Below are 13133 nucleotides of genomic sequence, written 5' to 3' on the forward strand. Positions count from 1 at the left end.
AGGCATTGGAGCCAGGTCTCCTCGTGTATGTGGACCTCACAATACAACACAGTATAATACCGTTTATTTGTCATTTGAACCTCACATGAAGTTCAAACGAAATTTGGTTTCTGCAGCCATACAAGGAAAGAACCAAGACACACACCCAACACAATCCACACAAACATCCCATCACAGTGAATCTCCTCCTCACTGTGATGGAAGGCAAAGTCTTGTCTCTCCCCTGCTCTCCATTCCTCTCCCGAAGTCAAAGTCAAAGCCCCTGGCGGGTGCTAGCAAGTCCCGCGGCCATTTAAAGCCGCGCCGGGCGATGTAAGGCCCTGCTCCGGGTCCCGATGTTGGAGCCCCCGGCGGGCGCTAGCAAGTCCCGCGGCCATTTAAAGCCGCGCCGGGCGATGTAAGGCCCTGCTCCGGGTCCCGATGTTGGAGCCCCCGGCGGGCGCTAGCAAGTCCCGCAGCCATTTAAAGCCGCGCAGGGCGATGTGAGGCCCCGATCCAGGTCACTCTCAATCCCGCAATTCGAGCGGGAGAAGTCGCCGTTGCCGGTGCCACGCAAAGCGGTCTCCCACCGGGGACCCGCGAGCTCCCGGTGTCACCATCCACCGGAGTCGGGTCGCAACAGCGCGCCACCGCAGCTCTCCACGCTCCGAAGCCGGCCAGCTCCACGATGGTAGGTCCGCAGCTCCGCAGGCTCCGTGACTTGAGCTTTCGTTCCGGTTGGAGGCCGCTCCACGGCGCTAGGCCCCAACGGCAACGGAGACCCGACAGGGAAAAAGTCAGGTCCCCGTACAGGAAAGAGATCTAAAAGTTTCCCCCGCCCCCCACACATACACAGTCAAAAACCCACCACAAACTATACCCTCAACAGGACAATAAAAAGACAGACGGACTGCAGAGGCCGCTGCGACGTCGGTCGTGCCGCACACCCACCTAGAGGTCACTTAGTCCCGGTACAATAGACCATAGACAATAGATGCAGGAGTAGGCCGAGGCAGCACCACCATTCAATGTGATCATAGCTGATCATCCACAGTCTGTATCCCGTTCCTGCCTTCTCCCATATCCCCTGACTCCACTATCTTTAAGAGCCCTATCTAGCTCTCCCTTGAAAGTATCCAGAGAACCGGCCTCCACCGCCCTCTGAGACAGAGAATTCCACAGACTCACAACTCTGTGTGAAAAAATGTTTCCTCGTCTCCGTTCTAAATGGCTTACCCCTTATTCTTAAACTGTGTGGCCCCTGGTTCTGGACTCCCCCAACATCGGGAACATGTTTCCTGCCTCTAACGTGTCCAAACCCGTAACAATCTGCATTGCACGTAAATAAGTGTTGTTTAAAGGCTGATGAGTCCTCTTTTCACCATGGGGTGGGAGGGCAGCCTTTAATGCTGGGCTGTTACAAAATTCTTAAGGGTTTGGACAGGCTAGATGCGGGAAGATTATTCCCGATGTTGGGGAAGTCCAGGACAAGGGGTCACACAGTTTAAGGATAAGAGGGAAATCTTTTAGGACCGAGATGAGAAAATCATTTTTTACACAGAGTGGTGAATCTGTGGAACTCTCTGCCACAGAAGGTAGTTGAGGCCACACAGTTCATTGGCTATATTTAAGAGGGAGTTAGATGTGGCCCTTGTGGCTAAAGGGATCAGGGGGTATGGAGAGAGGGCAGGGATGGGATACTGAGTTGGATGATCAGCCATGATCATATTGAATGGCGAATGTGCAGGCTCGAAGGGCTGAATGGCCTCTACTCCTGCACCTATTGTCTGCGTTTCTATGTTTCTCACACTGACAGTGTTGTGAGAGCGGCACAGTGGGTAGAGCTGTTGACTCACAGCGCCAGAGGTCCAAGTTCCATCCTGACTCCAGATGCTGTCCGTGCCTGTGGAGTTTGCACGTTCTCCCCTGTGACCATGTGGGCTTCCTCGGGTGCTCCAGTATCCTCCCACATCACGAGAACCAGAGGACGTAGGTTTAAGGTGAGAGGGGAAAGATTTAGTAAGAAGCTGAGGGGCAACGTTTCCATGTAGAGAGTGGTGGGCGGGCATACGGAGCGAGCTGCCAGTGGAAGTCCTTGAGATCGGTGCTACAACAGGTCCATGGACCGGAAGGTTTTAGACAGATAACTTGGTTTATACTCTCTAGAATTTAGGAGATTGAGAGGGGATCTTATAGAAACGTACAAAATTCTTAAGGGGTTGGACAGGCTAGATGCAGGAAGATTGCTCCCGATGTTAGGGAAGTCCAGGACAAGGGGTCACAGCTTAAGGATAAGGGGGAAATCCTTTAAAACCGAGATGAGAAGAACTTTTTTCACACACAGAGAGTGGTGAATCTCTGGAACTCTCTGCCACAGAGGGTAGTTGAGGCCACAGTTCATTGGCTATATTTAAGAGGGAGTTAGATGTGGCCCTTGTGGCTAAGGGGATCAGGGGGTATGGAGAGAAGGCAGGTACGGGATACTGAGTTGGATGATCAGCCATGATCATATTGAATGGCGGTGCAGGCTCGAAGGGCCGAATGGCCTACTCCTGCACCTAATTTCTATGTTTCTATATGGGTGAATCGCGGGCAGGTGGGACGAGTGCAGATGGGGCATGGGCATAGACCCACCATCCTCTGTGTGGAAAAAAAGTCCCTCAGTTTCCTGTTAAATCTTTCCCCTTTCACCTTAAACCTCTGTCCTCTGCTTCTGGATCCCCTTACCCTGAGAAAAAGGACTGTGTGCATTCACCCAGTCTATTCTCCTCATGATTTTAGACACCTCTATAAGATCACCCCCTCATCCTCCTGCACTCCAAGGAATAAAGACCTAGCCTGCCCAACTACTCCCTATAGCTCAGGCCTCAATGCCCCTCGTGATTGTACGCACGAGGTACAGAGATAAGATCAGACGGTACCCTTTGGTGAAGTGGTCACCCACTGGAGGTCTCTGGGACAATGTGAAGAGGGAGAGAGTTCAGGGTGACGTGAGGAAGAGGGTTTTTGTGCATTGTATTGTTGCAATCTGCAGCACACTTCCTGCAGTTTAGTGTCGTTTAGTTTATTGTCACGTGTACCGAGTCTCAGTGGAAAGCTTTTTATTTGTGCTATTCAGTCAGCGGAAGACCATGCATGATTACAATCGAGCCGTCCACAGTACACAGATAACATGATAAAGGGAATAACGTTTAGTGCAAGATAAGGTCCAGTAAAGTCTGATTCAAGATAGTCCGAGGGTCCCCAATGGCGTAGATGTGAGGTCAGGACCCCTCTCGAGTGGTTGATAGGATGGTTCAGTTGCCGGATGACAGCCCGGAAGAAACTGTCCCTGCATCTGGAGGTGTGCGTTTTCACATGTGCCTGACGGGAGAGGGGAGAAGAGGGAGTGAGAGGGGTGAGACTGATCCTTGATGATGCTGCTGGTCTTGCCGAGGCAGCGCCCAGGTATGGTGGCAGCAGGTTATATTGTGGACTTCAAGATCGAATTGGATAAAAGCATGACGAGGAAGAGTTTACAAGGCTGCGGAGAAAGTTGCTTTGTTGTGGAGGAGGAGGAGGAGTACCTCGGTGTAGAGGCTGGGCTAATGGCACCCTGCTGTGCTGTAATCCAATCTCCCTCTGCCCAGCCAGTCTGGAGAAGGGTCTCCATCCGAAACGTCACCCACCCATAGTTTAGATTGTTGTTCCAGACTCCTGTACATCGGCGAGACCAAGCGCAGGTTCGGCGATCGTTTCACTCAACACCTCCGCTCAGTCCGCCTTAAACCTACCCGATCTCCCTCTTGCTCCACACTTTAACCTCCCATTCCCACACTGACCTTTCTGTCCTGGGCCTCCTCCATTGTCAGAGTGAGGCCCAACGCAAATTGGAGGATATTTTGCTTGGGTAGTTTACACCCCAGCGGTATGAAGATTGACCTCTAAATTCAAGTAACCCTTGATCTCTCTTCATCCCCTCCCCTTCCCAGTTCTCAGACCAGGCTTACTGTCTCTGACTACATTTTACACTCCACTGACATCCGTCTGAAAAAGGGTCTCGACCCGAAACGTCACCCATTCCTTCTTTCTGGTGACGCTGCCTGCCCCGCTGAGTTACTCCAGCATTTTGTGTCTACCTTCGATTTAAACCAGGATCTGCAGTTCTTTCCTACGCATACCTTCTTTAATTTAGTTTAGAGATACAGAGTGGAAAGAGGCCCTTCAACCCATCACTGATCCCTGCATATCAACACTATCCTACACACACTAGGGACAATATTTAAATTTACATCAAGCCAATTTACCTACATACCTGTATGTCTTTGGAGTGTGGAAGATCTCGTAGAAAACCCACGTGGTCACGGGGAGAACGTACAAACTCCGTACAGACAGCACCCGTAGTCGGGATCGAACCCGGGTCTCCGGAGCTGCAAGCACTGTAAGGCAGCAGCTCTACCCGCTGCGTCAGCGTGCCACCCCTAATTCTCTCCAGCAATGCTGAAAATCCTGTGGGTGGGACAATGTTTGACAAGTAACAGGGGAGGATGATAAATCTAATTGGTAATCTGTATAGTTTTGTTCTGAAGTGGTGCTTATTGGTAGAATGGTGGGTGTGTGGAACGAGCTGCCGGAGGAAGTACTTGAGGCAGGAACTATAACAACATTAGACGGTATTAGGTTTAGAGGGATATGGACCGTACGCAAACCAGATGCGGGCAACTAGCTTAGATAGGGCATCTTAGACAGCATGGACAAGTTGGGCCCAAGGGTCTGTTTCCGTTCTGTATTACTCTTTAAGTGGAGTGCCAACTGCCGCCAGGATTAGTCACGGCGTCAAAGGTTACGGGGAGAATGGGCAGCGTTAGAGTTGCTGCCTCACAGCGGTTCGATTCCGATCACGGGCGCTGTCTGTACGGAGTTTGTACGTTCTCCCCGTGACCCACGTGGGTTTTCTCCGGGGTCTCCGGTTTCCTCCCACACTCCAAAGAGGTACAGGTTCGTAGGTTAATTGGCTTTGTATAATAATAAATTGTCACTAGTGTGTGTGCGTAGATTACTATTAATGAGCGGGGATCATTGCAATTATTATTATTATTATTAATAAGTTCACGGAGGGCAGAGGCAACAGCCTCAAAATTAAAGGACCTTCCTTTAGGAGGGAGATGAGGAGGAATTTCTTCAATCAGAGGGTGGTGAATGCGGAATTTATTGCCACAAAAGGCTGTGGAGGCCATCAGTGGATATTTTTAAGACAGAAATAAATAGTACGGGTGTCAGGGGTTATGGGGAGAAGGCAGGAGAATGGGGTTAGGAGGGAGAGATAGATCAGCCATGATTGAATGGCAGAGTAGACAGTGGCCCGAATGGCTTCTACTCCTATCACTTCTGATCTTCTGACCTCTGTGGACGGGCACCAGAACAAAATGACGGTGAAAGATGTGGGGAGTCTGGTGTGTAGATTAGCTGCAGGGAAATGTCTGAAAGATACAACGTGGAAACGTGCCCTTTGGCACACCGAGCCCACCTTGACCATCCATCACCGGCACGACGGCGCAGCCTTACAGCGCCAGAGACCCGGGCTCCATCCTGACCACGGGTGGTCTCTGTACCGAGTTTGTGCGTTCTCCCCGTGTTCTCCGGGTGCTCCGGTTTCCTCCCACACTCCAAACTAACACGTACAGGGTTTGTCGGTTAATTAGCTTTGGTAAATCGTGTTCTTGTTTCCTCTTTTGTAATTCAATGTCGGATTTTGTTACGACTTCTCTGCAGTAACCTGGGACAACTATTGTTTAGTTTAGTTTAGAGATACAGCGTGGAAACAGGCCCTTCGGCCCCCTGAGTCCGCGCCAACCAGCGATCCCCGTACACTAACACTATCCAATACACCAGGGACAATTTACTATTTTTTCCCGAAGCCAATTAACCTACAAACCTGCACATTTTCGGACTGTGGGAGGAAACCGGAGCACCCAGAGGAAACCCACAAGGAGAATGTCCAAACTCTGTACAGACAGCACCTGTAGCCAGGATCGAACCTGGATCTGTGGCACTGTAAGACAGTAACTCTACCGCTGTGCCACCGTGCTACCCATTGTATCACATAGTCGAATATACACAGACTGGGCCCCAAGTTGGTTATGCTACTGACCTTGGAGGTAGGAGATAGTAGATATATGATGTTTTGTGGTGACAGTTAACCTTGGCACTGGGAGAGGTGGATATGTGGGCTGAAGTGATAATAGGACTCCCCCCTCATATCTTTAAGAAACAGGCCCTTCGGCCCACCGAGTCAGCGCCGACCAGCGATCCCCACACACTAACACTATCCTACACACACACACACACTAGGGACAATTTACAATTCCACAGAAGCCAATTAACCTACAAAACTGTCCGTCTTTGGAGTGTGGGAGGAAACCGGAGCACCCGGAGAAAACCCACGCCGTTCACAGGGAGAACGTTAAAACTCTGTACAGACGGCACCCGCAGCCTGGATCGAACCCGCATCTCTGGCGCTGTGAGGCTGCAACTCTGCAGCCGTGCCGCCCCATTGCTGCTCCCACGTCTCCAGTTACTTGGGGCCACAAGCTGTGGCCAGTTTTGCATGGACAGGTCCTGTAAGCTCTGTGTGATAACCCTTAGACCTGGTGCCGGGTATGACAGTATTGCCGTTATGAGTGAGAGGAATGCGAGGAAGTTTAGAGGAGAGATTTTGAGTTTAGGGTGGGGTAAAAGCAATGCTAGCATTTATTTCAAGAGGGATGGAATACAGGGATGTAATGTCGAGGCTCTATTAGGTGCTGGGCAGGCCGCATATGGCGTATCGGGAGCAATTTTGGGCACCAGATCTGAGGAGGGATGTGCTGGCTCTGGAGAGGGTCCAGAGGAGGTTTACAAGAACGATCCCAGGAATGAGTGGGTTAACATACGATGAGCGTTTGTCGGTGCTGGGCCTGTACTTGCTGGAGATTAGAACGATGAGGGGGGGACCTCATTCAAACCTACCGAATGGTGAAAGGCTTGGATAGAGTGGATGTGGAGAGGATGTTTTCACTAGTGGGAGAGTGTAGGACCAGAGGGCACAGCCTCAGAATTAAAGAACGTCCCTCTACGAAGGAGACGAGGAATTTCATCAAAGGGTGATGAATCCGTGGAATTCTTTGCCATAAAGCACTGTGGAGGCCTTCAATGGAGATTCTTACGGCAGAGATAGATAGATTCTTGATTAGTACGGGTGTCAGGGGTTATGGGGAGAGTGGGATTAGGAGGGAGAGATAGATCAGCCATGATTGAATGGCGGAGTAGACTTGATGGGCCGAATGGCCTCTCTTCCCCTAACACTTATGACCTTCGTAGCGTGTAAGCTGTATTTTCCTGTTCCCTTCTCGGCACAGCAGGTGGTCAGATGTCCAGCTTCAGTTTCACCTCCGCCGGCCAGCCGGCAGCCTCATCGAGTCAATACACAGGAGGCGAGTACAGCAGCGTCTTTGGTATTGGAGTGCCTTCAAGTCATGCCAGTGCTGGCACTAACAGGTAACAGTGTGGTCACCGCGCCTCATCACTCCCCTCCCTCCACATCTTGTTATCATGGTGCTTTCAGTTAAAGAGTGGAACCGGGCCCTTCCACCCACCGAGTCCGCTTCCACCAGCGATCCCTCCGCACACTAGATTAGATGACAGATTAGCATGGAAACACCAAGTCCACGCCAACCAGCGATCTCCGCACACTGACACTCTGCTCCTCACACTAAGGACAATTTCACAATTTCAACTAAGCCAATTAACCTAAAAACCTGCACGCCTTTATAGTGTGGGAGGAAACCGCAGCACCCGCAGAAAACCCACGCGGTCACGGGGAGAACGTACAAACTACACACTGCACCGTGGAAACAGGTCGTTCAGCCCGAGTCCGCGCCGACCATATATACTAGTTCCATATATATATTGTATTGTATTGTATATCTTTATTGTCATCTCCTGAGTATTCGCATACCCAGAGGAAACAAAAAAACGTTGCTCAACCAGTGTCCATTCAGTGTGCATGAAAAAATAAATAGAAATGAAAATAAAAAATACATGTCATGAACAAATTTAACACTCTACTAAACATTCAACAGCCGTTCCGTATAATATAATATTCCGTATAATATAATATATATTATATATATATATATATATATATATATATATAATATATCCCCCATATACTAGTTCTATCCTTCACACTGTAGGTAATTTACAGAATCACAGAGAGAAGCACCCTCGACACTGTCCCATCACACACACACTCCAGGGCAGTCAACGGCCACACTGGGGTTGGCTGGCTGCCCCTCTTCCGGGGTTACGTCCGTGCCCGCGAGTCCCTAGAGAGAGAACACGCGGTGTCCACGAGGCCTTCCGTGAACGCTGGTCGCCGTGGGAGGTCGCGTGTGGTGTTGATAAAGTTGGCGATATATTAATCCTTTGTCCGTTTGTTTGTGTACTGTCAAAATAGGCAGCCTTTGGTTGTGTTAATACTGTTAATATGTTTATTTTTATTTTCTGAATGAAAGTATTTGTATGATTAAAAATAGAATTAAAAAATGGGTTAGACACAGAATGAACCTCCCTCTACACCATCCTGTCACACACACACACGCACACACACACACACACACACACACACACGCACACACGCACGCACACACACACACACACACACACACACACACACACACACACACACACACACACACACACACACACACACACACACACAGCGAGTGCAGGGACTGCAAGGTGTTTAATGCTCCCTTTATATCTTGTGTTAAGATGTTTCAGTTGCTGACGTATCTCCTATTTTCATTTGGCTTTCAGTATCTCCGGAACAGTGAGTGGAAGCCAAGTGCCTACACAGCAATCTGTTGCTACTAGTACAGCTAACTTTGGAGGTAATGTTTATACACAGATCACATCGAGTCCTGTTTCCTCACTTGGCCCCATGCTCCTGTTGTGCTAATCCACACTCTGCTTCAATGCTAGGAAGCGGGGGACTGCCCAGGCACAAAGTGGAGTGTGAAGTTGCCATTTGGTCGTGAGGGGGTCCCCCAGTGTGGGTCCCCTCTATGTAAGGATTGTTCCCCTTTACATCGGGGACCTGGTGTGGAAGGCACTGCACTGAGGAGTCCCGTGTAACCTGTTTATAGCCCAGTTCACAGTCTCGCTAGCCGCCTGCCACTTTTGTGTTCCACGTAAATATGGAGTGTGTGAGGTTGCAGCCGCTGTTCCAACATCTAAAGGGGTTGCTCCTTGCCTTCTGGCTGCACCTCACACCCACCGTCCTCATCTTTGACACTCCCTGTGGCGTAAGGGAGTGGGTAAAACTGAGGATGCCCTGGTTGGGTTGCCCCTTGGGCCATCCGCGAGTCATGTTGCCAAGCTGCCTGCCCCTTTTCCTGGGTTACGTCCGTGCCTGAGTGGGACTGGAGACGGATTACGCACCGCGGTCCACGGGCACCCTAGGGGATTTCCGGGACCGCTGGGTGGATTGTAAGATAGTTATTTGATAAAGTGATTCGATAAGTTGGTGATTTTGTATTATGGTGGTGGGTGCATTACCACTGTTTTGGTTTATAAATATTATTTTTTATAATAATTGAATAAAGGTTTTTTTATTTTTTAAAAAGAGGGGAGAGAGTGTTACTATTTTTGGGTGTGGCCACAGGGGGGAGATGGCAGTCTGTTTGTCTTTTCATTCTTTTTGCTATTTTTGTTATTTTTTTAGTTTGTCCTAAGTTTGTGTTATTGTTCTTTGTGTTTTATGTGGGGGGAGAGGAGGGGAGTGGGGGAAACTTTTTTTTTCATGTTCTTACCTTCCCGGAGATGTGATCAATTTTCGGATCAACTTCTCCGGGTGCTGCAGCCTACAATCGCTGGAGCTGGAAGCCTCCTCGGACTGTCGTGAGCCCCACCCCAGGGCGTGGATTTAACATCGGAGCGGGTCGCTTGGTCGCTCCCACCGTGACCACCGCAGACTTTAACATCAAGAGCTCGCAGTCTCGGGTGAGGCCAATGCCGCGGAGGGCTCGACCAGCCCCGACGTGAGATACGATCGCCCAGCGCAGGGGAGCTGACATCCCCCCGATGCGGGAGTGGAGCGCCTCGACGCGGAGGGCCTGAACGCCAGATGGCACAATGGGCTAAGTGTTCGGCTGGCGACCGGAAGGTAGCCGGTTCGAATCCCGCTTGAAGTGCATACTGTCGTTGTGTCCTTGGGGCAAGACACTTCACCCACCTTTGCCTGTGTGTAAATCTAATGTAATTATGTGAAGCACTTTGGGGTCAATGCAAGTTGACTAAAAATGTGCTATATAAATAAGATTATTATTATTATTATTATTATAAAACTCCTCAGCTGGCCCCGCCGGCTGGGCTTTGTGTGTGCAGTCCAGCACCCGGGGCCAACTCATCATTCACCCAGACACGGCCCAGTCGGTCAACAAATTGCCGTGGGGAATTTGTCCCGTATTTTGACCTTTTGTCCCTTATTTGTGAGTGAGAAAGTTGGTGATCCGAACTGTATCACTCCATCTGGGATCACTAGAAGCTCAGCCATCCTCCTTGCTGGGAGGCATTTTTGTGGAGGCACAGTGCATTAACCTTTAACGCATATATATATATATATTTTTCCCTCTTTCTGCCCTGTATTTCAGCTTTCAGTAATCCATTTGCTGCTCCTACTGTCACGGCGCAAGCAGCTTCTACCAATCCCTTCCAGACCAACGGGATGGCACCAGGTGAGTCCTCACAGTCTCTCTTCCATTGACATTCAAGAAAAGCTCTCCTTTTTAAAAAACATTCACTTACCAGCCTTTTTCCAAATTCTCTTCCCCCTCCACTCGCCTCCCCATTGTGGAGCAGCCGGCAGTCCCAAGTCACAGGAGCAGAATGAGGCCACTCGGCCCGTCGAGTCTACTCTGTCTTTCAATCGTGGCTGATCTGACTTTCCCTCTCAACCCCATTCTCCTGCCTTCATCCTCCTTTTGACCTCCTCTTCACCACCTAAACCTCAGTAGCTATTGATACAAATTGTAAAGCATTGCCCAGAGTTGCTGCCTCACAGCGCCAGAGACCCGGGCTCGATCCTGACTACGGGTGCTGTCTGTACGGAGTTTGTACGTTCTCCCTGTGACCTGCGTGGGTTTGCTCCGGGATCACTAGTTCCCTTCCACACTCCAAAGGTGTACAGGTTTGTAGGCTAATCGGCTTTGTACAACTGTAAAATGTACCTAGCATGTGTAGGATAGCGTTCGTGTGTGGGGACCGCTGGTAGACTGCGGACTCGGGCCGAAGGGCATGTGTCTCTGAAACTCTGAAACTAAACTAAACTAAGATGATTGGAGTAACTCAGCGAGACTGGCAGAATCTCTGGGTAGAAGGAATGCATTGCTTCCATCCAGAGATGCTGCCTGTCCCGCTGGGTTACTCCAGCATTTTGTGTCTAAAACTAAGATGACTCTAAACTGACAGCCATGTTTCAGGATGGAGATCAGAACGGGTTTGTACCACTTCCCCCAGTTCAACTCAACAGCCCTGTGGCGTTGTGTTGTGTTGTGTTGTGTTGTGTTGTGTTGTGCTCATTGCTGTAAGGAGCCACAGGTGCCATCGAATGTTCTGGGGCTTACCCCTTATTCTTAAACTGTTTGTGTGAGGCCCCTGGTTCTGGACTCCCCCAACATCGGGAACATGTTTCCTGCCTCTAGCGTGTCCAAGCCCTTAACAATCTTATATGTTTCAATGTTATCGTGGCTGATCATCTAAAATCAGTAACCCCGTTCCTGCTTTCTCCCCATATCCCTTGATTCCGTTTGCCCGAAGAGCTAAATCGAACTCTCTCTTGAAAACTAACGCCTCCTCCTCCTCCTCCTCCTCCTCTCGCTCTCCCTGCAGTGTACGGAGTGCAGACCGTGTACGGATCCGTGGCGCCCACTGCCGTCCCCGGCGGCTTTGTCGGGTTCCCGCAGCACCCGTTCTCGCAGCAGCAGCAGCAGCAGCAGCAGCCTCACCCTCAGCAGCAGCAGCAGCAGCAGCAGCAGCAGCAGCACCAGGCCTTTGGCCAGCAGCAGTCCTACCCGCAGCAGCAGCAGCAGCAGCAGCCGTTCCCCGTCCAGCAAGGATACAGCCAGCAGCAGCATGCGTTTGCCCAGCAACAGGCCTTCCTGCAGCAACAGGCCTTCGCTCAGCAGCACAATGGTAAGACGCTCCACTTTGATCCTCAGACGTACCTATAACCATATCTACAACCCACCCACCCACCTACCTACCTTTGTATCTACAATTGGAGCGATTGTGATCTGCTTGGGGCACCGTGTTATAGCAAAGATCTTCTTCTTTTCGTGTCCATCTTGTTACAAACGTTGACCTCGCTGTCATCGTCCGTCCTGAAAAGGACGCAAGCTTCCGTCGACAATCAGTGGGAGCCGTCACTTGTCGCAATAGATGATGGTGGCAGCAGAATTAGCTCAGGATACTTCCAGTCTCCAGCCCCGTGGTGTGACGCTTCTGCTGTGGGGCCAACAATATAATTTTACTTCGGAGTCACGTGAGTGATTCCGTGAAGACCCCAGCTCCAGTGCGCATGCGGCATTATCGCACAGCGTGCAGAACGCGGCAGCCAGCGGGAGTCGGGCTAGCTCCCGCATCCAAGGACGAGAGGTAAGTACTTACCTTAATCGGGCCTTGAGGTTTTTGCTCCACGGGGAGCAAAGTGAGGCATGGTGAGCGGGCCCCGTTTCGACTCCAGCGTGGGGCCGACAGTGACGGGGAAAAGGTGCCACCCGGACTGCTAACGCTGCGGACCGCTGCTAGGAGCTGCGCTATGCCGGTCCGCAGAACAGCTGTTCCGTACAGCCGCGGACCGGCGGGAAATTTTAAAAAACCCGACCGGCAGCCCTGCAGACTCCTGACCAGGAGAATCACCGCCCGGGAACCGCCACAAACGCCGCCTGGAAAACGGCAGGCAGCCTCTACATGCAGGTAAGGGGAAATCTTACCAATTTACAGGTTCTACAGGAGCCATCTTCCTCCAAGCTGGAACAGGTTGGAGACAGCAAAAATGAGTATGTCTGTCTCCCCAAGCCAGAGGAGGTCATGAAGTTCACCTCCAGGAGAAGGACTGCCTGCCCAACTCCACA

The 13133-nt window shown here is 50.7% G+C and overlaps 1 protein-coding gene across 7 annotated transcripts in view; it reads left to right on the plus strand.

The window, feature by feature from the left end:
• LOC129715096 (arf-GAP domain and FG repeat-containing protein 1-like) overlaps nucleotides 1-13133 on the plus strand; it is an 87189-nt gene that overhangs the window by 66533 nt on the left and 7523 nt on the right. For 5 of the 7 annotated variants that reach the window (XM_055664960.1, XM_055664955.1, XM_055664957.1 and 2 more), the window contains 4 exons: nucleotides 7356-7494; nucleotides 8818-8891; nucleotides 10653-10736; nucleotides 11890-12192. In XM_055664960.1, the coding sequence (XP_055520935.1) occupies nucleotides 7356-7494; nucleotides 8818-8891; nucleotides 10653-10736; nucleotides 11890-12192 (600 nt within the window). The remainder of the gene's footprint in view (nucleotides 1-7355; nucleotides 7495-8817; nucleotides 8892-10652; nucleotides 10737-11889; nucleotides 12193-13133) is intronic. The other 2 variants (XM_055664956.1, XM_055664961.1) reach the window with 1 other exon arrangement.

This window comes from Leucoraja erinacea, unplaced genomic scaffold (genome assembly GCF_028641065.1).
Source record: "Leucoraja erinacea ecotype New England unplaced genomic scaffold, Leri_hhj_1 Leri_100S, whole genome shotgun sequence".
In the NCBI taxonomy this organism is placed as follows: Eukaryota; Metazoa; Chordata; class Chondrichthyes; order Rajiformes; family Rajidae; genus Leucoraja; species Leucoraja erinaceus.